At 41.8% G+C, this 27,660-nt stretch overlaps 1 protein-coding gene across 1 annotated transcript in view; it reads right to left on the reverse strand.

Annotated features, from left to right (window-relative positions):
* PELI2 (pellino E3 ubiquitin protein ligase family member 2) overlaps positions 1 to 27,660 on the reverse strand; it is a 73,191-nt gene that overhangs the window by 22,365 nt on the left and 23,166 nt on the right. The window contains exon 2 of the mRNA XM_081913876.1: positions 17,466 to 17,595. Within this exon, the coding sequence (XP_081770002.1) occupies positions 17,466 to 17,595 (130 nt within the window). The remainder of the gene's footprint in view (positions 1 to 17,465; positions 17,596 to 27,660) is intronic.

Here is a 27,660-nt window from a genome sequence, read left to right on the forward strand (position 1 = left end):
GACATAGGTAAGAAACCTATGCAGTTGGCAACCAAAACAAGCAGGATTAATTAACAGTGCTTCAGAGCTGTTTCAACACTCCAGTCAAGTACATGGACTAAAAGAGCTGGTAGTACTAGGGAAGTAATTTGCCCAGTATATACCAATGAATGAGTATTAGAATGAATCAGTAGAAGAGCTGTCTGGCTGTTTTGTGGGGATTTTGTAGGATTATGCATTAAATATGATATCTGAATTCTAGTTAAGAATTTAATCTCAACCACAGTAAGCAAATTCTCAAGAAAAATTACTATGGCTGAAGCTTCCAGAATTTTGCAGCAGCTGTTTACACTATTACCCATGTCACGGAGTTAATTATGCTCTCATTACAATATAGCACAGCAAGATGTCTCTTGAATATCATTCAATGTAGCATCTACACAGGTGCTTAGCCTTGCTCATGAGTAAGCCATAAGTATTTTATTTACCTTTGTGTAACCACAAAAAAAATCACAGAGCCATGTTCAAAAAGAAAAACTGAATTTCTCATCTCAAAGTTATAGAGATATCTGGAAACAGCCTGTTTATAAAGGGAGTACAAGGCAAACCCAGTTTAATAGAAGCATCTCAGATATCCTTTAACACTAATAATTTCCAAGTTTTAATTCTCACTAGGTAGCTTAATACACATGTTCTTCTACACACATAACTCCAGATTGCCTTTAGTTCATAATAACAGATAATGGATGCCCTGTGCTTCTAAAATAACTGTACTTAATCTTGTTTCAATGAAGCTATTTGTACCAACACCAAAACTGCATCCTGTGAGTTGTTTATCTGAACTGATGGTGGCCAGAAGAGATATATTGGGAGTTGTGGCAGGAAGCTCAATGAAAATGCCAACCCAGTGCGCAGCAGCTGTGATAAAAGGCAAACTCCATGTCAGGGATCACACTTGGAATACTGTGTACTGTTTGGGTCATCACAGCTTGAGGAGGTTATTACTGAGTCCACAAAGGGCAACAAAACAAAGGGCTGAAGCATTTCTCATATTAAGAACATTTGGAGCTTTTTCATTTATGGAAAAGGTGAGTGGATTGGGGGGCAGGATAGAGGTGTATTCAACTATGTATAGGGAGGGGGGTGTGGATAGAGAAATTTTCCTCGCTCTTACATAATACTAGAACCAGGGGTCATCCAATGAAACTGAATGCTGGAAGACTCACGACAGACAAAAGAAGGTACTTCTTCACACACAACTTGGATGGCTTTTAAAGGAAATTGGACAATGACACAGAAGGCTATCAACAGCTGCTAACTTTGATGACTATATACTTCATCTGGTATCAGAGACAGCATGCCTCCAAATACCAGATGCTAGGAATCACTAGTGGGAGGGTGTTTTTGTACTCAGGTCCCGTTTATGGATTTTCCATACACATCTGGTTAGCCACCACAAGAACAGAATGCAGGACTAAGTGTGCCTTCAGTTCGATCTAGCAAGGCATTTCTTATTCTCATAGCTCACTACCACCATTTGCTAAACATGTCTGATGAGTGTATTCTACGGACGTCCAACTCCCAAAAGACTGCAATCTACTCCTGGGGGGAAAAACTGGCAGTGAACTACTCATGGGGGGGGGGGAGTTCAGAGTTGTTGAGCTTTTTTAGGGGGGGGGCAGGTCAAAGTTGTTGAACTATTTTTAAAAAGTGAATATGCAGAATTAAAAAAAAAAAAGGACACTCATCCGGGAATCAACCTGCCGATCGCGGTCGACCGGTTAGACACCCCTGGTGTATTCCAATAACTGTTTGTAGGCTGGTTCTTTATGGCTGAAGTCTCCCCTTTTTAAAATAGAAAAGAAGGACATACCGTACGTAAATCATCAACAAGAAGAAAACGAAATGTAAACATGATTATTTGCCACTTCACAAGCAGGTTGCCAACTGCAACCCACACATACTGTGCTGTCCAGGATTTCTGAAGGTTAGGAGAGGAGGCGGAGGCACTGGCATGACTTTGCATAACAAAGCCCTTCAGGAGAAAGAGACAAATTAAAGCATTAAGAGCTTCTTCATTTATTTTCTACCAGTATATAGCCAACTGGGTCTTTGCCTGAAATAAGCTTTACACAGCACACAGTGATTCCTGTCAGTTTACTGAGATGAGCAGAGAAAAGAAGGTGCCAAAAGGTCTATGTCCAAGACGGGAGATCATGCCTCCACCCTCTCCTGGCCTAGAAAAAGTGTATCAGTGTCAGCAGACATGCAAACTGATCTGAGGATGGAAAGAGGCACAAATACTGCACATCTAGAGAAGAGGAGAAGCTGGCCAAAATCATTGCTCCACAGCCAGAGAGATTCCTCCACTTGCTCACTCAGCTAATTTTCAAACAGTCCCATCAATTCACTGAAGTATTGTGGCTCCTCAGTCTCTGAGGAACACCAAATGTTCCAGAAGTAGTTCAAGGATGACCAAGAAACAGAAGGGCCACACAACCTTCCCTTGACCTCTTCCTCTCCACCTCCACCAGATTATTCTCCTTTTTACTGTCTGGCTATCCCCCCTCACCTCAATTTCTTCCCTTCTGACCACCCCACGCATTCTTTCTAAAGGGGCAGTGTTCTTTGTTTGGATCCTGTGTCTCTGCAGGAAACCATTCTGCTCTCTCCTCCTTCCTTCGTCCCTATGTTCAAATGCAATGGCCCCTTCTTTTCTTGTCTCCCCAAATTTTGTAGGATAATTCCCCTTTTCTTTCAAATCTAAACCTCCCCCACCCCTTCCCTTTTATGATGGCAGGCTATTTCTCCCCTTTTGGATTTTCCTGCACCCTAAAAACTTGGCCAGCTTTGGGAGTGGAGAGATTCTTGATAAGCTGCTGCTTCTGTAATCAAATTTAAAATAACTGTTTAGTGGTGTCAAGAATAGCTAAGCTACAAGAGTGCTTATTTTTTATTCTAGTTATCTGGTACCAGCATTCAGAACCTGGTAGTTTTCTTCATGAACCGAGCCCCAAAGATGTTTTATATCTCTAGTGTATAGAGTAGAAATAGAAGGAAAAAAACCAACCCCAGATCAAAAAGCAATTCAGTAAAAGATAGTTACAGCCTAGGCTGAAGACATTTTATAGTACAGTAAGACTGCAAATGTAAATAATGGTTTGGATTCTTCCCTTTGTTCACCGCCTCCCCCCCCCCCAACCCCAAAGAGTGGATTTATTTTATTTGTAGCAATGTGTATCAGTAAGGGGAGCTCTCTGCCATTTATCATACAGATGACTTATCTGGCTGGAAGCTAGAATTAGAAGAAAAATATGACAGAAAAAATGATAGTTTTGAGCAATGGCAGCTATAAAGCACAGCATGCATCCTAAACTCTTCTCCTTAAGTGAAGCAACATCAAAATCTAAATAATCTCAGCAAAGATAGCAGACTGGGAGGTCGGATGCTTCAATATAGTCATCTGAATTAAGTTTTTATATAGACCTTCAGCCTACTAGTTCTTTCAAATATACTCTACTTACACATATTGATACCCTATACCGAGTTAAGCTAGCCTATCATTGTCCTGTTAGCTCAGTACTGCTGACAATGACTAGCAGGTATGTCTCCAGAGTCTCAGGTAGTAGATACTGTTGATGCCAAACTGAACCGGGGAATTTGTGAAGTAATACCATGAGCCAGTGTTAAGAAACTCTGATATATACAGTTAGCTAATTGACAAATGGAACCTTAAACCTGGGTTGTGGTTGCCACAACGGTACGTCTAGGTGCCAGTTCCACCTCACTGGGGCTTATCAACATCATCATCATCTGCATTTCTATACCTTGGTACCTCGGGTTAGGGAACTTAATTCGTTCTGGAGGTCTGTTCTTAACCTGAAGCACCACTTTAGCTAATGGGGCCTCCTGCTGCTGCTGCGCCGCAGGAGCTTGATTTCTGATCTCATCCTGAAGCAAAGTTCTTAACCCAAGGTAATATTTCTGGGTGAGCGGAGTCTGTAACCTGAAGTGTCTGTAACCCGAGGTATACCACTGTACTGCTTTGGATTTTAAAGCAGTTGACAGCACATTAAAACATCAAATAAAACAATCCAGAAGAAAACAAATTCAAGCTTCCAGGAAAAGATTTCCAATCCTTCTCGAAGTGACATTTTGCTTTCCCCATACTTATTCACCTGCTAGGAAGCCAGTGGGTTAGACTCAAGAGTGTCAGTCTAGGAACTGGGAGATCGGGGTTCAAATCCCCCCTCGGTCAACTGGGTGACCTTGGAGTCAGTAGCAGTCTCCTAACCTACCTCACAGGGTCGTTGGAGGGATTAAGTGAGAGGCAGGGGTGAACCACGTGCTCCTTGAAGAAAAAGGTGGGAGATAAATGCAATAAATAAGCTCTTCTGCTTACTTGCTTATGAAAGCTGCAGGGGCCAGCCAGATGGAGACATCAGTCGCTTGGCATCCAGAGGTCTCCGCATGGTCACAAATGGACCTGCGCCTGGTGCCCGGCTAATTTTTAACACTGCCCTGAGCTGGCAAATTAATAACAGCAGGGCGAGGGGAACCAAATCCAGAAGACATTCACCCAGGAGTTCTTAAAGAATTAAAGAAGAAGAAGAAATTGCTGGTCTTCTAATAAAATAAGCTCTATATCCAAGGACTGGCCAGTGGCTAAATTAACACTGAGTTTTAAAAGGGATCAAGGAAACTGGTGGAAACATTATTAAAGATAGAATAAGTCTTGCTAGAGCAGAACCAGCATGGATTCTGCAAGGGTTATTCCAGTCTCACTAACCTATCTGCCCAAGGCCAAAGTTCTTATGATGCCATCTCAGTTTCATATATGAAGAGGCCAACTCAAGAGTGCCACAAATCTGGCACCAAGCAATTCCAAACTATGATCCAGTTGCACCAACACTAGTTCTGTGGGGTGCTTTGGTTCTTCTATAACAGGCTTCCTCAACCTCAGCCCTCCAGATGTTTTGAAACTACAATTCCCATCATCCGATTGGTTCCCAAACTTCCGAGGTACCACTGTATTCTGTTGTTGTTGTTGTTGTTTAGTCGTGTCCGACTCTTCGGGACCCCATGGACCAGAGCACACCAGGCACTCCGTCTTCCACTGTCTCCTGCAGTTTGTTCAAATTCATGCTGGTAGCTTCGAGAACACTATCCAACCATCTCGTCCTCTGTCGTCCCCTTCTCCTTCTTTCCCAACATCAGGGTCTTTTCCAGGGAGTCTTCTCTTCTCATGAGGTGGCCAAAGTATTGGAGCCTCAGCTTCACAATCTGTCCTTCCAGTGAGCACTCAGGGCTGATTTCCTTCAGAATGGATAGGTTTGATCTTCTTGCAGTCCATGGGACTCTCAAGAGTCTCCTCCAGCACCAGAATTCAAAAGCATCAATTCTTTGGTGATCAGCCTTCTTTACGGTCCAGCTCTCACTTCCATACATCACTACTGGGAAAACCAAAGCTTTTACTATATGGACCTTTGTTGGCACCGCTGTATTCTAGGAGACCTCAAACAATTAAAATGTCTAGTTCTGTTCAATTAACCAGAAAGTGGTTTTTAATGCAATGTGGCAAGCTGTTGCCTGGGCCTTTCTGGCTTCAAGTTCCTATCATATTCTGCTCAGAACTTTCCACTGTTGACTCCCAATCAACCCAATCCTCCATGAGGAACCACTGGTGTTACATGTTACATGCCTTTTTACTCAAGCTATTTTCTCATGCTTAGTTGTGATCTTTTAGAGAAAGAGACAGCCTTCTGGTTTCTATTTTAAGCAAAGGGGTACAAGAAGCCAGAAAGAAATAATAAATAAAATTATTAAGCACCCAAGTATTATTCCCTCTCTACATCCAGACATCTGCATGACCACAAGAAGGCTGCAGACCATGGAATGTGAAATCCATTGGAGAGCGGCCATTTGCCTTTCACAATGCCAACAGAGTTGAAATCAAAGCCCATTTCAAATGTTCATTATTATATTTCTTTATAAATCACATTCCATGAAGCATCTCAAAGAGATTTCACAATATAGCATAAAACAATTTTGCCTAAAATAATTAATATGGGGGGCAGCATTACAGCAGGTTCCATCACCCCACATACATGTGTTCACAGTAAGGTCAAAGAATACCCCATGCATACAAGTATAATTACACAGAATACTTTCTGCGCAGTTGGAAACCCTCTTTGAGAACAATCATATGTGTGTGGGTTTTACAAAAAATATATATATTAAAATAATACGTAGAGATTAGAAGCAGAACTTGCCACTTAGATACAGCACACCCACATAGTGCAATAACTGCATACACTATGGATATCGGGAAAGGATAAACACACATGCATTTTAGCTCACATGACTGCAGAGGAAACTTCCATGACGAGCAGTTTTTGCTCATACCTGGAGATGACCCACCAACTGATAATCCTTTCCCCAGGATTTCTTGCCTATGTTCAAATTTTGTACAGAAAAGCTTTTGGAATTTAACCCACTTTTCTTCACTTGACACAAACTATAGGTTCTGGTCCAGAGAAAGAGAGTTTCAAGCACAGACTGTTTTAGATATATTTTTATTACATTATTTATTTATATTTATTATTACTATTATTATTAGATCAACATGTTAATGTTGCAGAAGTCCATCTACAAACACTGCAGCAATTTTCTCAGCAAAGAGAAATTGGGACCTTTCTCTATAACTCCTAGTCCCGAGATGTGGGGTGGGAATCTCCGTTCTGATCATAAAGGGGGAGTAAAGAAGAAGTCTCCCTTTCTTGTATACTGGCTTATTAGAAAGAATCCTGCTCCTCAAGGCCTGTAATTCTTTGAGGACAAAATGAGTGGCTACCTACCATGTACTAAGGAAACACCTAGTTTGGCTCTTAACCTCTCCAAGTTCAAGAGCTGTTTAATACACATGTAAGAGGCCAAAGATTATGACATTTTACCAACAGGTTAGCTTTCAATCAGGAAAGTTCAGGAAGATGAAGAAACTGAGAATATAGATGACCTCCAAACACACTTTGATCAAGTGAAGCACAGTGAAGAGGGGTCAGAAAAGCCTTAAGTGCCATTTCCAGCTGTTTTATTTAAGACAAGAGGAAGGCCAATAGTGCCTCACTATAGAATGCCTAAATGGAAATACATAATAAAAAACTGCACATATAAAAACTTCAAGGCACTGTGAATGCTAAGAGAAGGGAAAAACAATTACATGAGAATGGTGTTGAATGTAATTTTCATCGAGACATCTCAGTAATGAGTTCCACCACTGACTTCCAACTGGATGATGAATGCACCCTTTGTAGGATAAAGCAAGGCCTGAGAATCCAAAAATGTGGTTGGAATTTCAAGTACAGTGGGACCTTGGTTCTTGAACTTAATCCGTTCCCGGAGTCCTTTCGACTCCCGGAACTGTTCAAAAACCAAGGCACAGCTTCCGATTGGTTGCAGGAGCTTCCTGCACTCAATCAGAAACCACATTGGACGTTAGGCTTCCGAAAAACGTTCGCAAACCAGAACACTTACTTCCAAGTCTGCAGCAATCAGGAGCTGATTGTTTGACAACTAAGTCGTTTGGGAACCAAGGTACCACTGTATCCACCACCACCTCTGCGAGCAAACCAAGAGCGTGGATCTAAAGCCTCTGTTTCTCCTGAGCTGAAAAGCCCCATGCAAAATCCACCTGAGAACTGAAATACACCAGCACTGGCCCGTATCTGGCAGAACAGCAATGCGGGAAAAGCTACTGAGAACACCTTTTTAAAAAAGGTAAAGGGACCCCTGACCATTAGGTCCAGTCGTGGCCGACTCTGGGGTTGTGGCGCTCATCTCGCTTTATTGGCCGAGGGAGCCGGCGTACAGCTTCCGGGTCATGTGGCCAGCAGGACTAAGCCGCTTCTGGCGAACCAGAGCAGTGCACGGAAACGCCGTTTACCTTCCCACCGGAGTGGTACCTATTTATCTACTTGCAGTTTGACGTGCTTTCGAACTGCTAGGTGGGCAGGAGCAGGGACCGAGCAACAGGAGCTCACCCCGTCACAGGGATTCGAACCACTGACCTTCTGATCAGCAAGCCCTAGGCTCTGTGGTTTGACCCACAGTGCCACCCGCGTCCCAAGAACACCTTTACCTGGTATTTTATTGGTTTTAATATTAAGAAGCATGCTTCATGTACCGTTCGAATAAATGTGCAGCTGTTACTTAATTATTGCAAGAAAAAAGGACATTCTCCCTGAAGGATGATGTTCCTATGGCAGCAGTATCACATTTGGCCAGACAAATACAACAATATTTTGTCACTGGGAAAAAATGCAATCTTCACCAGCAAATAATGGGAAATACAGAGCAAAGTGTATTTTAAGGACTTTGGAAGCTAAACATTGCCCTCCTCACACTGCCTCTCAAGAGGGACACTTGAAAAAAAATCTGTTTTTCTTCTCTCCCACGCCCCTTCAATTTATCTACTCATTTTTAGTTTCTTTCAGAAACAGGAAGGAAATATAACCAGAAATATTGGTACTGAAAGGTCCCGATTTCAGTTTAACTTAATTAAGCAATGCCAAAGATTATTTGTTTTGATTTTGGCTCATTAATAGTTTTCCTACAGGAGCACTCTGTAAATGAAAAGGGGATGGAGGGCCCTGGTTCCAACCCCGATCAAACAGACTAGCCTACTAGTGTCAGGTGTGAGCCAGCAATAAATCACATAAAGTAAGTGAAATTAATTCTCTATTAGAAGAAACAGGCTCTGCTCAGGAGTGCCAGGCCTAATGAGAACAGCAAGCCTTCTTTGGTAGATCTTGCTCCTAGGAGGCAGTTGTGGAGACAGGAGGTCCCCGCCTTCCCACAGCAGCCTAAGTCTCCTCCTCTCCTGGAACTTTCCCAAGCCATCTGAGACTATGCCAGTGTGCCTGCCTTTGCTCCTATCACTTCATACCTCTCCTGGTCTTGGGAGACTAGGGGGAGGGGAGCTTAGAAGGCAAGACACCTCTGCTTCTTCACCAGTCTGACTCATCTCTGCCTCTTGGCCTCCCTCCTGTCCTGCTTTAGCTTCTGTGTCCAATTCTGAACTTCTCTCTGCCAGATTCTCCTTGCCCATTAAACCTTATTACCTCTTCGGTATCTGACATTCTCTTCTCAAGTCTTCTCCCTCTGATCACTCATCATTGTCCCACCACCAATCCCCAGGCTCTAAGCCTTCTTCCCTTGGGAGTTCACCAGATGGTGCCTCCCACCATTCCTTTGTGTCCTGTCCATGGCAACTCGTAATTTCTACTGCCACACATGCTGCTCCTTCCACATCACTCTTTGGGAAGATCTTCCTAGAGTTTGATGTTGCTAATTGCAATCAATACCTCCAAAATGTACAACCTGTGTGCTTTTACTCAAGGAGGCCACAGCCTCTACAAATTTGTTCTTCAGGATTTGGAAAAGAGTGAAGACTGAAAGAGCTCCTGCATACTTACAGTAAGAGCCAATTTTGATGGCTGTTTCTTTCTTCCCCCACCCAACCTTGTGCACATAACCTCTCCTTTCTACTCTTAAGGACTTGAGTGATAACAGTTTATGGAAGGGGCCATGGGCCAGTGGTAGAGCACCTGCTCTGTGTGAAGTCCCACCTCTGCCTAAGAATATGGAAAGGTGCTGCCAGTCAGAGTAGGCAATACAAGAAAAGGCTAGAAGGACAAATAGGCTGACCTGGTATTAGGAATGTAAATCTATTTCCAGTCCATGTTACTTTTGCATGTGTTCCTCAATATTCCCATTTTCATACTAACTGTGTGGGGGGTTTTTAAATCCACATGAACATTTGCGTTGTATTTGAATACTTATCTTAAAATGTATTTTTCTCACAACATACATGTCTAAACATATTCTCTCTCCATTTATTCATTTTAAGTGTATTTGATACTTTTTTAAAAGCCAAGAATTCCTTTGAAATATTCAGGAAGTGAAAAAGCCGGTAAATAACCAAGTTCCACTGTGTACTTTAGTCCAGGCACACATCAGGTCAATTTGTCTCAGAATTCACAAAACTTAACTGTTCAAGCACTCCTATCTGCTATAAAGCAATTTCCTATGAGAGTTCTTGATGTTAGCTTTTATACTTGGAAACGTTCGTCATTTTCATAGATGGGCCACATACAATTTACCTGTGCACAAAGACACATGCAGACATACCACACTCCATAGAATCATGGAATGTCCAGTTACCTGGGAGCGAAGCAGATTTTGTTTTCACCAAAGGGACATCACTAAATGAAACACAAGTGAATCACAACTATTGTGATTCATGTTCATGGAAGAAAAGAGAAGTGGGCAACCATGAAAACCTGTTGGGGTGGGGACTAAACAGCTTCCTGCCCCTATTAACCCAGTCAATCAGATTTAGGCTGCCCCATGTTGCCTTCAGTTTCTTGGTCATGCTAGAGTACAGTAAGATATTGGAGACCAGCAGACATAACTTACTTAGCCCTCTAAATACAGATCAAAGGAAACTATTGTGATGCCGCAAGCGGCTCACATAAGTAAGAAACCGACGGCAGCTTGTCATCTCAACCCAAGAAAAACACTGCTGACAGTGATTGATGACATGATAGAAGAGTGAAAAGTCAGAGAGATCTATCTTGCACCTTACTGCCTTGGTGTCTCTATTTGCCTCAGCCACATCTGTTTTCTGAAATGTATATTCAACACAAAATTGTGAGCTCATTTCTAATGGCTAGGGCTTGTTTCTCCTTTTTAAAAGTTCAAGGCCTCCTGCTGGTCTAGCTGCTATTAAGTAAAGCCTATTTTCTTCTGATTTCATGGTCTGACACGACCGACACCCCCCACCCCCCATTTACATGTATTCCAATGCAGGTATTCCTGGATGACACTGATTATCTAAATCCACTACAATCTGGGTTCAGACCCAGCTTCAGAACTTAATCAGCCTTGGTCACCCTGATGGATTACCTTTATCGTGAGAGGGGCAGAGGGAGTGCAACCCTGTTACTTCCACTCAATCTCTCAGTGGCTTTTGATACCATGGACCATGGTCTCTCTCCTCCTGGACTCAGTAGGATGGGTATCAGAGGCACAGTATTATGGTGGTTCTGTTCATATCTTCAGGGCTGTATCCAGATAGGAGGACTGGGTGAGTGCTCCTCGGTCCCCTCTGGTGTTCTGCAAAGAACTATCCTCCTCTCAGTGCTATTTAACATCTATATGAAGACACTGGGAGAAGTCATTAGGAGTTTTGGAGCAAGATGTCACCAGTACACTGATGACACACATCTCCACTTCTCCATAACAACTGAATCAGGAGAAGCTGTGAAAGCTCTGGATCGGTGTATGAATGCAGTGATGGACCAGATGAGGGCCAATAAACTGTGCTTAAATCCTGGGAAGATGAAGCCTCTTTGAGTGGCTAGCTCCCATGTTTAGAAGACAGGCAAGTTGCCTGTTCTGAATGGGGTTGCACTTCCTCTGAAGGAGCAAGCACTACCTTTGTCTGGTTCACCAGCTATGGCTGTTCCCGGACAGGGATAGCTTGACCACTGTAGCCTATGCCTTGGTAACCTTTAGGCTGGATCACTGCAATGTTCTCCATATGGGGCTGCCCTTGCATCTGGTTCTGAAGCTCCAGCTGGTGCAGAATGCAAAAACTGGTGGAAGCATATAGCCCCACCATATCTACACTTAAATATAATTGTAAGATGGTGATCAGCATCTTATGATTCTGCATACCAGAGATACTCTGATCGCAATCTTCCTAAGAGGGTTCATATCCAAGACATTGCTCTCCAGATGCCTCTCATGAGTACGGAAAGCAGAACAAATGCAATAATTCAAAATATAAATCCGACAGGTTCTTTCTATCTAGATTTTGTTTATATTCCATGCTTCCTCAAAACTTAAAAACGTAGCACATACAGTGTTCTGAGGCAGTCTCCCATCCAGACTTTGACTAGACTCAGACCTGTTTAGCTTCATATCAAGACGGCCGCATTACGTGCTTTTAGAATGAGTCCTACCCATCTGGAAGGAAGACCCCATTTTCAGTTAGGTCAATTTCAATATCTGAGCCAACACATCACATTTCATGCTTTGTAAGTTCAACTATCCACAAGACATTATCAAAAACAGCCCTTGCTGTTTACATTCCTAAACATTCACCACAGTTGATGGGTGACATGATCGAAAAGATAATACAGGAGTGCACATGAGCCTTTATCTTTCACTCACCGCTGTGCACTAACCTAAGCGCTGGGTTACACTACACTGACTTCTGACAAGCAACTACCAACACCAGGTAACAATATGTTTACTCCAAACCCAGGCATGTGTTTTTGCGCACAGATGCACACACACACATTTTAGAACCTACAAAGAAAAATGCAGACTTATTTGCTTCTGTGCATCTACCACAGCATGGAGAACTGCACCGGCCAGCACCATTCCCAACAGTCCCTAATGTCTGTGCATTGAACAGAATGACAAAAAGGATCAAAATTTGATAATTAATTAATACAGAGCACTGTGTATGTAGGTTCTGCTTTCTGATGTTCAACTGGAAGAGAGTTCCACAAAACTGGGTCCACAGTACTGAATGCATGGCTACTTGTAGTTACAAGCTGTGCATCTGAGTCCTGGGGGAGCACTAACAGTGACTCCCCCAGATACCTCTATACTGGAGCAGAGATAGAAGTTATCAGGTAGTCCCTGAGGTATCCTGGACCCAAGTTGCTAGGGCCTTGTAAATTAATACAAGAACCATCTTGACCAGTTGCATATGAGCAGCTGGTGCAAGATTTTGAGTGCCTGGGTTATGTGCTGGTGATTGTCTGTCTTCATCAACAGTTCAGCTGCAACAATTTGCACCAGCTAGAGCCTCTGGATCAGGCCCAAGGGTAGCACCACACAGAGCACATTGCAATAATCAGGTCTTGAGGTTTCGGGTGATTAAGGACAGAATAAACAGAAAAATGCAATTTTTCTTTTGGCAAACAACTCAGAAATACATGCCGGACATTAAGAAAGAAACATGACACGGAGGCCAGAATGCATTAATATTCTGTAAAGTGAGAATTGCATTTAGTCTCTTGCAGATGCTAAAGGTCAATGCTGAAAGAGCTAGAGCAGAACCGAAAGTTTTAATGTTAGCCTGGAAATTATTTCTAAGAACAAAGCAAGTTTCTTGTTCTTTTGTATTTGAGTTAGGAAATCATATGACTATGGAACATGCAAAAATAATTCCTGGCCCTCTTGATTTAGTTTCAGGCTCCATAAGCTCCAAGAAAAGCTATCTAAAAAAGGCTTTCAATTTTTATTATTTTTATTTTTTTAAAGTTCAAATCTGCTTTTGCACTTTGGAAACAGCAATAGCTGTAACCCATTTCATCACTGTTCTCTGGGCAGACATCCAGAAACCATACCTTACACAGCGATTTAAAAAGCACAAAAGCTCTTTCATAAGGGTTCAAAGAAAGTGCAAGAGAATTATGTTGAACCTGGCATCAATTTCCACTGAAATGCAAAATAATAAAGGATTTTAATTACCATATCTCACTTAACTTTTATTGTCTTTGTACTCACAAAAGCCAGTATTCTGCATATTAAATTCAAGGTGCATGATATGTAATCAGGATGAAGCTGTTTTTAGGTAACAAGGTGCCTCTGGCACTCTCAACAGGCTTTTGGCAAGGTGATTAGCTATTGTGAAATCCAGATGTTAGAAAATATGGTATTGGATGCAATTTCCCCTTTCTGTTACCCTCATGAAAACTGAGAGTGCAAACAAGCAAGGCTTGTGCACAGAAATGCTAATTTTCTTCTGATCTTAATTCCTCATTTTGACAATACACATGTACAAAAGAGTAGAATTTGTTGTATCTGATTCCCAAGAGAATAACCCTACAACATGGAACTGTGGATATGAAAAAAAATCACCCCAAGTAGTTATACATGAAGAATGCTGTGTTCTCAGAGAGCTGTGCACTCCACCTAAAAGCGTGCAGCAAAGAACTCAAGTAAGAAATAGTAGTGCAGCAGCAGCATCTATCCAAATCACTTGATAACATCAGAAACATTTACCGTATTGGTCTGAATGTAAGCCGCACCCGAATATAAGCCACACCTTTAAAATTGAAGGGGGGGAGGAGACAATACCCAAATATAAGCCGCTCCCTTAAAATAGTGCAGGCACTCACACCCGGTCCGTTTTACCGTATGACTATTTCAGCAGCGATATCGTAAAAGCCAATTTTTGTAAGGTCACGAATTTAAGCCGCACTTTAGCTTTTCACGGTAGGAATTGGGGGGGATACAGTATATCAGGCACAGAACTTCTTTATATACAACTCCCATTTCCTCAGAAATTACTGGATCCTCAAATGTGCTCTCCAGGGGTCAAGTTGTAATCAGTGCCTGTTCACTATTAAGACTCTACCCCCCCCCCAAAAAATACACCCACTCACTCTGAACAGTACTTGCACTTGAAACTGGAAATCCACAATAAGCTTATTGCCATTTGCTTCATATGTACACATCCCAAAGGATTTCTAGTTCTCTTAACCAGTTCTTTAATTTTTTTGTGGTATTTGTGGTACTTTTCATTCTTTCTTCTTGCTTCCTCCACTCCCTTTCAGACAATATTCCATCACTTGAACTCCTAAGCAGACTGCAAGATGGTCTTGGACTTACATAATAATAATAATAATAATCTATTATTTATTATTTATACCCCGCCCATCCGGCTGGGTTTCTCCAGCCACTCTGGGCAGCTTCCAACAAAACACTAAAATACAATAACCTCTTAAATATTCAAAGCTTCCCTAAACAGGGCTGCCTTCAGATGTCTTCTAAAAGTTTGATAGTTATTTTTCTCTTTGACATAATAATAATTTATTATTATTATGCATCAATCTAGCAAATTCTGTTAACAGAATGTCAGAAAGAACCCAGAGTCCAATAAGGATGAGATTTCCTGGTGTAATTGTCCCTATATAAGCATGGGGAAGCTAGGAAGTGAAAGGTGTAGAGTCGTCCAGGGGCGTGGGGAGAAGAGAACCAACTGGATTTCAAACAGGCACCACATTTTGCGCTCTCATTCATGGACAATGGATTTTCTCCTTCGTTGCTGTCCTTCTGCCAGCAGGAGAAGACTTTCTTGTTCCAACACTGTTTGGGGAAGAGACTGCTTTTCATGAAAGGGCTGGTTCCATGCTGTTTTTATTGTAATTATTTGTATGAGATATAGATAGATGATAGATAGATAGATAGATAGATAGATAGATAGATGATAGATATAGATAATTCTATTAATGTTTAATTGTTTTTTAATTATTCTCCTTCTGCATGTTTTTAGCTGTAAGTTGCTCTGAGTCAGGGAAAATGGCAGAGTATTATTATTAATAATAATAATAATAATAATAATAATAATAATAATAGCCTTTTATCTGTGAGAGTAGGTTTTCTGGTGCATTCGCCTTATATCAGAACTGCTAAAAAATATATCATTTCCCATAACATCACAAAGATTTATTCTTTATAAAGAACATTCCATCAATTCTGGAAATCTATATATTCTTCTATCTGAATTCACAAATGTACATACAGTTTACATATCACAGATTTCAGATCATCAGTATTTTTTTTCTTTCCAGGATGCAGATATCGGCATTTCCATCGCAAACAAGGTTCCTCTACAGAGTAAATATCATACAGAACCACTGTGTATGTTCCATAAATAGTTTGCTATTATTTGGCTCTTTGGATGTCTTGTTTTATTGAAAAGCAAACTAAAATAACATCTTACATTAGGAATGGCCAAGTTCAGCAAGTACGCATGGGGAAAGAGGAGGTATGCTTTAGATTCAAGCTGCTCGGCCATATTGTGAATTTCCTCACACCAGTCAGTTATAATGCAGTCTGCACTAGGGGAAACCCAGAAACTCTCCAGTCTTTCCTCAACTGTGACATCATTACGGAAGTATGGGCAACGTCCCATGGAGAAAGATTCTGCTCATGGCATCATCCATGCCTTAACAAAATTACCAGATAAGGTTTCTAAAGATGAAGGCAGACATTGCAAACTTCCTTTTTGTTAAGCAAGTAGGTATTAAGAAAAGCAGGATATGAATGCAAGAATAAACCAACAACAACAGTTAGTCATCTGTTAAACCCCTACAGCAGAGGAACTGAGGATTCCCCTATTTCAGCTCATCCTTTCAACAGAAGAGCAGTGTCTTTCAGGGACTGCAGAATACCATGCCAGATCATGTTTAGACAGCTATTTTTTTTCTTGAGCCTTTCAGTTTTAATCTAAACTCCTCCCAATGGCATTACACAGACAGACAGCAGGACAGACCTCTAAACTCCCCTGCACATTCTAAGAAGGAGCCCACCTTTCCTATCTGCTCTTAGTAAGATGAGAAATAAAAAATACTTGCAAACATGTTTAGATCCAGCATTTGAGAAAAACATTCGAAATTTATGAAGTACAGCTGGCTGTTGCATGGACTCGTAACATCCCAATAGCTATTATTAAATTGCCATCACAGTATAAGAGTGAATAGCTTAATTTGAGTACTCAGTTTCACATCCACATTGTTCCGTCATTTAGACTATCTTTATGTGTCCTTAAATCTGCGGTGATCCTCTCTTAATGCAATATAGTTGCCTAGCAGATGGATTGAGAGTATTTCAGATTTGGGGATACTATAATCAAATTCTGTGTGTCTGGGCAACAAGGTATGTTGGATTTTTCCAGTCCACTATCCACTGTCATTCAGACACAACCAAACACAATCAGCTTTCCAAGTCCCTGTCCACATGGCTTTTGCCTTGGGTATCAGAGACTTGGGCAGGATTTTAAAGAGAAAACATAAAACTCAACTACACTGATGAACTCGTCTTGCAAAAAGATATATCAGAAAGGAAAAAAAGCTATTCCTTAGTTTACAATAGTGATATATTAGCTAAGTAGCGCATGACAGGGAAGAGAAATATAAACTGTATAACTAAGTAAATATTTTATCTTGTCAAACAAAAAAATTAACCATGAATTGGGTTTTCAGAAAGAGGAGTGGGGTCTGGCTTTGGTTGAGAGAATGCAGAACACTATTCTTGATGGAACCGAAAACATCTTCTCAATGAACAAATGTATTCCAACTGCAAAAGATGATACATATGTAGAAAGGCAAGCAAATGGCAAGGCAGAAAAACATAGGAGGGGGGAATTCACCTAACCAGCCCCATCAGCGGAAGCCCTGTACAAGGACTTCTGCTTATTCAACAGGGCTCCCTTCTCCATAAAAGAGAGAGAGAGAGAAAGAGAGAGAGAGAGAGAGAAATCTAAGAAAAGCATGCAGTGGGAAGAGAAGGGAATCATTCCATTGGGCAAACTGCAGTGCTCTCAAATGATTGGAAGATTGAATTCCGTCCCTAATCACCAATACTCTGCAAGATCTAAATTTTGCAATTTAGAGACTTACCTTAGATGCTTGAGGTGTTGAAATCACATGAACTGTGCTGGGTTTGACGCCGTTTGCTTTGGGTCTCTTATAGAGAGCAAACCTGCTTTTCCTACGCCCCCTATCACCATTAGGGAGGGAGCCATTGTACCTAGGAAGACAAATGCAATAGTTATTTGAGAGACTGTTTTACGTGTAGTGGAAAAGGAAGTTGAAAATCAAAAAGATGGCAGGGAGAGATGCATGGTCTAAGTCAGGCTTCCTCAACCTCGGCCCTCCAGATGTTTTGAGACTACAAGTCCCATCATCCCTGACCACTGGTCCTGCTAGCTGGGGATCATGGAAGTTGTAGGCCAAAAACATCTGGAGGACCAAAGTTGAGGAAGCCTGATCTAAGTAATAGTTTCCTAAAGTGTGGACTGTGGACCATCAGTGGTATGCATGCAAACTTCAGATGGCTCGTGGTATGTTTGTGGGTTTGTGGCTAGGTGATGGGAGATGGCATATCCAGAGTATTAACTATTTATACAGATTCTAAATTGTATTTTTGTTGCTTCTTTTATTGTATTACAATCTGAATTCTATAAATTTGAAATGGTAATACATGAGAAATAAAACAAGTAATAAAAATTATACAGGATCCAGCAAAGTGCATTACATTTGCTACAGTAGGCAGAAAAATCATTACGTGGTCCACCAAAAGCCTCAGCAATGTTCAATGGCCCATGAAGAACAAGCCTGGGAACTGCTGGTCTGCTTCTATGGAAATGGAAGTACTCCTTCCATTTTCAAGCCATTTGTTAAGCTGGCTGGCATTCATGATCATACAGACTACTGTTCACTAAGCTTGTTGCTATTCTAAGTACAAGATTTGGCTTAATTCAAGTACTGTGTCTAGTTAAAACAGAGCAGAAGTTAGCTAATGCTTGCCAACAAAAGGCTTCAAAATTGTCCAGCCAGCCATACCGATATGAAAGCTCATGACATGCTGATTTAGCCATACCTGTTTAGCTAATCGAAAGCTCATCATGGAATAATGTTTCCAAAATCTCCCACAGGCACTCATCTGTCTGACACCAGCTCAGATATAGCCCAAGAATAACCCAATTTCAAGGGAAATATGACTTTGCTGCTTTGTGCTGAGAACACGCTATAAATTACTTAGAACCAACACTTTGCAGTGGAGTTTTTAAAACCACACATTCCCTTAGTTCTCAAATAACATTCAGTTTTTATTATGGGTTTTAAGCACAGGAGCTGTTTTCAATAAGCACAAAACCTTGTTCTTCTTCTTATAATTATAATTATTATTTGAATTTGTATACCGCCCTATACCCGGAGGTCTCGGGGCAGTTCACAGAACAAAATCAAAATATAAAACCACAAAATATATAATCAAAATAAAAACAACAACCCAGTAACCCCAATAAGATCATTTCCAATAGTGGCAGCTGCATTCAAGTCCCCTATAACCACAAAGTGTAACCTTAGCTATGTAATGATAGAATCCTAGCATTCAGTCCCGAAAGGAGTAATTACCAGTGGAAATTCTACATTCATATTTATACACGCACCATGTCCCAGCAGCAAAACACAAATTGAGCCACTCATTGGAATAAATGGGGCTGCTGAAGCTGGAACATATTACCCACATGTAAACCATCCTGCCCATCAACAGTCTGCTAGTTTAGCCCTGTCTATTATTATATTCACACAATTTCATCACTCTTTACTATAGGAAGAGTGTAGACAATTATGTCGCTTTCACTCCCCTTCACTCATCCTACAACACAGTTCTTACAAAAAAAAAACCTGTCAAAACACTATGATGCTAAGTGTACACACTATTTATGAATTAGCCCTTGCTGTGTCATATTAAAATAAAAAGTAACCCTAAATTTATCCTCATCGCCTTGCACACAAACGAACTGTGTTTACACACAGTAAGATGTTCAATGCTTCTCCTTTTCGTCTTTCACCCTGCAGCAGTTATTCAGGAAATGTAGATAAAAAGCTCCACTGCATCAGGCAGAAAAATTATTAAGAGAAACAAGATGATGAATTTAGCACTTAAAAGGCCTTCACAGTATTCCCATAAAAGAAGCAAGTTAAACTGAATGGAGTGCTGAAGAACACAACCTAAGAACGTAAGACGAGCCTGTTAGATCAGGCCAATGACACATCTACAAGCAGGACAAAAGCACTCTGCCGACTTGTGATTCCCAACAACTGCTATTAAGAGTCATGCTGCCTCTCACCATGAGAGTAAAGACAAAGGGTAAAGGACCCCTGACCATTAGGTCCAGTAGTGACCGACTCTGGAGTTGTGGTGCTCATCTCGCTTTATTGGCCGAGGGAGCCGGCGTGCAGCTTCCGGGTCATGTGGCCAGCATGACTAAGCCGCTTCTGGTGAACCAGAGCAGCACACGGAAATGCCGTTTACCTTCCCACCGGAGCGGTACCTATTTATCTACTTGCACTTTGACGTGCTTTCGAACTGCTAGGTTGGCAGGAGCTGGGACCGAGCAACGGGAGCTCACCCAGTTGAAGGTATTCGAACCGCCGACCTTCTGATCGGCTAGTCCTAGGCTCTTTGGTTTAACCCACAGCGCCACCCGAGTCTCTGACCATGAGGGTACAACACTGCTAAAATGGCTAGTAGTTACTGACAGCCTTGTGCGCTGTAATTTTGTCTAAACCTCTTTTAAAGTCACCCGGGATGGTAGTCATTACGGCCTCCTGTGGGAGGGAGTTCCATTGTCCATAGTTCATGTGCTGCATGAAGAAGTACCGTATTTTTCCATGTATAAGACTAGGTTTTTTCCCCTAAAAAGAATGTCAAAAATTGGTCTTATACTCCGGGCCACCTCCCCCCATTTTCTTAAATCTGAGTCCCCCAAAATAGGGGGTGTCTTATACATGGGGGCGTCTTATACATGGAAAAATACGGTTACTTCATTTTATCTATCTTGAATCCTCCAACATTCGAACAACTGATTCACAGCCATATTTCATTGCTGCAAATTCCCACTTTATCCATTTCTTAGTGTGTGTGTGTATCCTGCTTTATCGTAAAAGTCAAAGTGGCTAACAAAGCATTTGTTTTTAATCATCAGATAGACCAAGAGACACACAGTGGAAGAATGTAAAATAAATAGTTCTTCAAAGAGGAACTCTTTCCCCACCAAAGGCGTAGTAACTGTAGCCAACTGGACAATGACCAAAGGGTGACTAATACTAAAACATGGACAAGTACAGAGAAATGTAAGTGGAAATATACAAAGAAAGAATGAAAATGTTGTCCCCTGAGGTAATTATCAGACAGAAGTTTCCTACAAGGATTCTGCAGTGACAGTCAAAACAAAATTGGATGGTGGGCCGATGGGGGCACATAGCCCAGGCTGAGAATGCTCCCAAATAAGGAACTATGTAGGCACAGAATCAATATGTATGACCACACCAAAACCATGAAGTAGAACAGAGAATAACCCAGACCACAGCAAAACACCAAAACAGATTTGACACTAATACCTTCTTAAATAGCCATGGTTCTGACTGTGACATTCAGACTTAAGGCCAGACTGTTTTTTCAATGTGGGTGTGCTCCTTCCCAAGAGATTCTTCCCACACCGCTCTGGTAATATGTGGAAGGGGTCAACTGAATCATCGCTCCCCGTTCAAAAATTGATGGACTGGGAGAAGACAATATTCAGGGGAGAAGAGAACAATAGGACTGGTCCTAGTCATGTATTTCCAAGATATACAAGTCACCACAGCAGCACGAGAAAAAAGGCAACAAGATATGGGCTCAAACTATGAAAGTTTTCCACTTGCTTTCCACATACATTGGTACCTCGGGTTAAGTACTTAATTCGTTCCAGAAGTCTGTTCTTAACCTGAAACTGTTCTTAACCTGAAGCACCACTTTAGCCAATGGGGCCTCCTGCTGCCGCCGCGCCACCAGAGTACGATTTCTATTCTTATCCTGAAGCAAAGTTCTTAACCTGAAGCACTACTTTAGCCAATGGGGCCTCCTGCTGCCGCCGTGCCGCCAGAGCACAATTTCTGTTCTTAACCTGAAATTGTTCTTAACCTGAAGCACCACTTTAGCCAGTGGGGCCTCCTGCTGCCGCTGCGCTGCCGGAGCACGATTTCTGTTCTTATCCTGAAGCAAAGTTCTTAACCTGAAGCACTATTTCTGGGTTGGCAGCGTCTGTAACCTGAAGCGTATATAACCCGAGGTACCACTGTACTTTGATGGTGGCCTAGCTCTGATTCCCTAAAACAATAGAGGACTCAGAATTATACTTAGGCAAAGCAAGTTCCATCTCCTTGGCCCCAACTCCCTTGCCTCAGAAGGAAGGAAGGACTGCTTACATTATCAGCAGAGTGATATCCTGAGTGATATCCTGCAACCAGGAAAGGACAATGATGGCAGGAAATGCTGCATGAATAATCTTAATCCTATAGGGAAACCTTGTAATTTCTGATACTACACTACAAAATTGAGGAACCTGTGGCCCTCCAGATGTTGCTGAACTTTTATTCCATTAGCCCTGACCATTAGGCTGGATACGATGTCGTTTGGTCTAACAACATCCAGAGGGTCGCAGTTTTCCCATCTCCACTGTGCTAGATTTTAGCATGATTTTACTTTGAGAACATTTCGTAAGCTGCTATGAGAGTGCCTCTCGAGGCTGCAAAGCAGATTAGTATTCTAAATAAAATATCACTTAACTGAGCTATCAAAAACCACTTTGCAAGTAATGCCATTGCTGACGACATTTCACATTCAAAACCAGAAAGGTATGAAACAACAACTCCAGGCATCAAGTAGTTAGATAATGCCTTGAGTTGTGAAAAATCATATGAAATCATTTGAATAATTTTTGATTAAAGTAGTTATAGACGGGAAGTCTACAAAAAAACAACAAACCACAACAACAAACCAGCAGCCCCTGCAAAATATGCAGGCAGGTTTCAGCTTGCAAAAGAAAAAAGTCAATCTGATATTTCAACTCAACCCAAAACTGAAGCTTCTGAACATTCCACTTACTTATTAGGACAACATTCTGTAAACTCTGAATTCAGCCCCACACTGTAGGTAAATACAGATGTAAGTGAAATACACAAAAGATCCCATAACTAACATTTTAAGCCTACCTTTTTGCTATACCTGTTCTGCAGAAAAGTTAGCACAACCAATCTTTTATATATTCAATCTTTTATTTTTATATTCAGACCAAAATATGGTCTGAAGCTCAACATAAAAAAACGAAGATCATGGCCACTGGTCCCATCACCTCCTAGCAAATAGAAGGGGAAGAAATGGAGGCAGTGAGAGATTTTACTTTCTTGGGCTCCATGATCACTGCAGATGGTGACAGGAGTCACAAAATTAAAAGACGCCTGCTTCTTGGGAGAAGGGCAATGACAGGCCTAGACAGCATCTTGAGAAGTAGAGACATCACCTTGCCAACAAAGGTTCGTATAGTTAAAGCTATGGTTTTCCCAGTAGTGATGTATGGAAGTGAGAGCTGGATCATAAAGAAGGCTGATCGCCGAAGAATTGATGCTTTTGAATTATGGTGCTGGAGGAGACTCTTGAGAGTCCCATGGACTGCAAGAAGATCCAACCTATCCATTCTGAAGGAAATCAGCCCTGAGTGATCACTGGAAGGACAGATCGTGAAGCTGAGGCTCCAAGACTTTGGCCACCTCATGAGAAGAGATGACTCCCTGGAAAAGACCCTGATGCTGGGAAAGATGGAGGGCACAAGGAGAAGGGGGCGACAGAGGACAAGATGGTTGGATAGTGTTTTCGAGGTTACCAGCATGAGTTTGACCAAACTGCGGGAGACAGTGGAGGACAGAGGTGCCTGGCGTTCTCTGGTCCATGGGGTCACGAAGAGTCGGACACGACTAAACGACTAAACAACAACAACAACAACAAGTAATTCTTAATCTGAGCACACTTTACTTTTTTTTGCAGTAACTGTAGCAATGAAACCAGCCCATTTTGAATTCTTCTTGCTCCCTAAAGCCCAAGTACAGTATTCTCAATTCTACTTAGAGTCTTTATTGACATTGATGTCTTCTTTTTATCAGTACAAGCTACAGTTTTTTTATTAAAAAAAGTTGCCTGGAAGGCCTGCAGCTGCTAGCAAGCTTTAACATTTGGTCCTTTGTGGAATGGTTTTAAAAAATAGCAGTACAACAAAACACCCTACTGCTGGCTTTCATATGTCATTAATGTTGGAATGACATCTACCTAGCTTATAATTTAAAGAACTACTAAAAGCGTTTAAGCGTTCAATTATGCAAGGCTTTTAAAATTCACAACCATTTGAAGGCTATGCCCAGCTATTTATAGCAAGGGATACTCTGTTCACCATTTCAAAAGATCAAACTCTAGTTTGTTATGCAGCAAATCAGTAATGGAAGGCCATAACATTGTTGTATTGTGTCCATCATTGGTCCCTATATATAAAGATCTATAGCAGCCCAACAAGTTTGGGTGAAACTGTTGTTCTGAGTGAGGTTTAAGCATATGAATAATGTGTCCACACATTCTTAGAAGAGGAACATTAGTATCTTCTGACCCTTTTCTAAACCACCTCCCGATGTGAACACATCACTCTGTAGAAACTTAGGTATGTTCCATTTGCACTGCAGATAGACTTAAATGCATCTGATCAATTACTTTATTGCTATGTGTTCTGTTAAAAGTTGGATTTATAAAATCCCACTCTTAAGATTTGCCCATACTACTATGAAAACACCTGAGAGGTTTTTAATCACCCCCTGTAGTAATGGGAAAAGCCAGTTTATTTATTATAGCTTTTTAAAAATACGATTCTGTCTACAGATTCCAATCAGCGAAATAATGATTGGGAAAAGGGGTTTTTTCACCTGTATGTGATGTTCTTTAAAGGGTCATCTGTGCAGTCACACAGATAGGGATGCTGATCATATGCTGACTGTCATTTGCAACCTACCTAGCACTCAAGCTGAGGAGTTAGCACTCAGGCTTCTTCCCTCAAGAGGAAACATTTCCTCTTCAAGAGGTAGGAAAAACATCTTTCTGCTGCATTCCTTCATGACCACCACAGGAATACCCCTTGTAAACATGGGAGGTGCTAGCAACAGAGATGGAGTGTGGGTTTGTGAGTACAACAAAGACTCCTCAGAGGACATCTGTTAAAGACAAGCAAATTGCATTTTCTTCATCAACATCTTTCTGAGAGGCAACATAATACAGGATGGCAACCATGCAGCGGAAGCCTTAAACAGGAGTTTGGCTCTATTGCTGAGTTTGGCTCTATCACTGACTATATCTGCTGCTTTCATGTCCAAAGTGTAGCATTTTACAAGGGGTGGCAGGATGGATCAGGTAGCTTAGCTGCATAGTTGTGGAATAAATATGCCATTGCAAGTAAGGGACAAGAGAGGAAGCCCTGCCTCTAAATAACCTTTGACAATACAGTGGTACCTCCGGTTGCGAACGGGATCCGTTCTGGAGACCCTCTTGCAACATGAAAAGCCCGCAACCTGAAGCGCCGTATCTGCACAGGTGCACGGTATGATTTGGTGCTTGTGCGGATGCACGAAGTGTGATTTAGCGCTACTGCGCATGCGCGAGCAGCAAAACCCGGAAGTAAACTTTTTCGGTACTTCCAGGTCGCCGCGGGACGCAACCTGAAAAAACGTAACATGAAGCAAACGTAACATGAGGTATGACTGTACATGAGAGATTCTCCTAATACCAGAGGTAATATTTTTGGGTTAGCGGAGTCTGTAACCTGAAGCGTATGTAACCTGAAGCGTATGTAACCCAAGGTACCACTGTACCAGACTTTTAAAAGACATCTGAAGGCAGCCCTGTTTAGGGAAGCTTTTAATGTTTAACAGACTATTGTATTTTAATATTTTGTTGGAAACTGCCCAGAGTGGCTGGGGAAACCCAGCCAGGTGGGCGGGGTATAAATTATTATTATTATTATTATTATTATTATTATTATTATTATTATACAATAGAATCAAGAGCTCATTACCAACCTCTGGCTGGTGCATAAACTATAACCATTACTGGGCAGCGACAGACTTCTCATGGTCATTCATATATTGGTATCCTCATGATCAGAGAACTGTAATGATCTGTATGTGGCGGTACCCTTGCACCTGGTTTAGGAGCTGCAGCAAGTAGAAAATGCAGCTGCTAGAGAAACCCAGTTTTACACATTTTACACTGGTGTTGAAAGACAGGCACTGGCTGCACATTAGCTAACAAGTTCAAGGTTTTGTGACTGACAGGATACTCAGGAGCACAAGAAGCTAACTTATAGTACGTTAGGTTAGACCACTGGGTATATCTAGCTTAGTATTGTCTACACTGACCAGCAGCAGCTCTCCAGGGTTTCAGGAAGAAGCTGTCTCCCAGTCCTACCTGGAGATGCTGGGGAATGAACCAGGGGCCTTCTGCAGGCAAAGCAGATGCTCTGCGAATGAGCTGTGTCTAAGAAATAAATTCGTTTCAGAAATTAACACAGCAGGGTTCTAAAAGCATTTCCATAGTCTGAAGAGGGACTATGAATGCACACATCTCTAAGATAAGGCAGATAAATACTGTAGGAAAACACCTTTCTCCGTCACTCTATGCACTGTAGAGAAAAAGAGCAGGGAAGAGGGGATTTAAAACCATTTAACTGAACTACTTTGGCAAGGAACCACAGGAAGCTGTAATCTGAAGAGCTGGTGCTTCCCATCGTGGTTAATTATAAAAGGAAAAGAGACTGTGCAAAAGGCAACTGATAACTGTGGTAAACAATGGAGGCTATTTGTGGAATAAAAAGTAAAAGTCTTGACCACTCCACATCAACAAGGAACTCCAGAGTCTCAGCAACATCCTTCATAAGCATTCACATTTTAAAAACAAAATGATCTGGAACACAGGCTTTGGAGACAAGGCCCATCACTGGCCCATGCAACTGCAGGATGTCGGCATACACACAAGTGTGGGAAACAGATCTCCAATAAAACTCAAGCTCCCTTCACCCCCCTTCACACGTGGGTGCTGCTCACCCGGTGGCCTGAACTGTGCCATTGCATTTTTCAGCATTGATAGTGGAAGTACATTGTTGTTGTTGTTTAGTCGTTTAGTCGTATCCGACCCTTTGTGACCCCCTGGACCAGAGCACGCCAGGCATTCCTGTCCTCCACTGTCTCCCACAGTTTGGTCAAACTCATGCTGGTAGCTTGGAGAACACTGTCCAACCATCTCGTCCTCTGTCGTCCCCTTCTCCTTGTGCCCTCCATCTTTCAGGGTCTTCTCCAGGGAGTCTTCTCTTCTCACGAGGTGGCCAAAGTATTGGAGCCTCAGCTTCAGGATCTGTCCTTCCAGTGAGCACTCAGGGCTGATTTCCTTCAGAATGGATACGTTTGATCTTCTTGCAGTCCATGGGACTCTCAAGAGTCTCCTCCAGCACCAGAATTCAAAAGCATCAGTTCTTCGGCGATCAGCCTTCTTTATGGTCCAGCTCTCACTTCCATACATCACTACTGGGAAAACCATAGCTTTTACTATACAAACCTTTGTTGGCAAGGTGATGTCTCTACTTTTTAAGATGCTGTCTAGGTTTGTCAGTGGAAGTACATACAGAAGACCTAAGTACAAGAAGCTGTCCTAAGTATCTTCACAGAACTCTGAACTTCACTCACTTCTGCATAGTGACAGCACTGCCCTGTCACTATTTCATCACTTAACTCAGAAAGTGCACCCAGTCCAGACAGGGCAACTGGCACGTGCATCAGATTCTTCCCATGAAAATCAAGCAGCCACCAGAAAGAACCATGCTCACAAATGGTAACATTCTATGTTTAATTCAAACCCTGGTGTTATGGACTGGGTGGGGGAAATGGGAGGGTTTGAGTATAATAAGCAAACAAATTCTCAGCAGCTTTTAATACCATTAACCATGATATTATTCAGCCTGCTCTAGTTGGGGTCACATGCCCTATGACAGAGAGGGTCTGTAGTTTAGGGTTCCTCCTGGATCAATAATAATAATAATAATAATAATAATAATAATAATTTATTTATACCCTGCCCATCTGGCTGGGTTTCCCCAGCCACTCTGGGCGGCTTCCAACAAAAGATTAAAATACATGAATCCACTGCTTTTACCTGAGGCACAGACAGCCTGGGGGACACAAAGTA

Source organism: Podarcis melisellensis (assembly GCF_964234715.1).
Source record: "Podarcis melisellensis genome assembly, chromosome: 1".
Taxonomy (NCBI): domain Eukaryota; kingdom Metazoa; phylum Chordata; class Lepidosauria; order Squamata; family Lacertidae; genus Podarcis; species Podarcis melisellensis.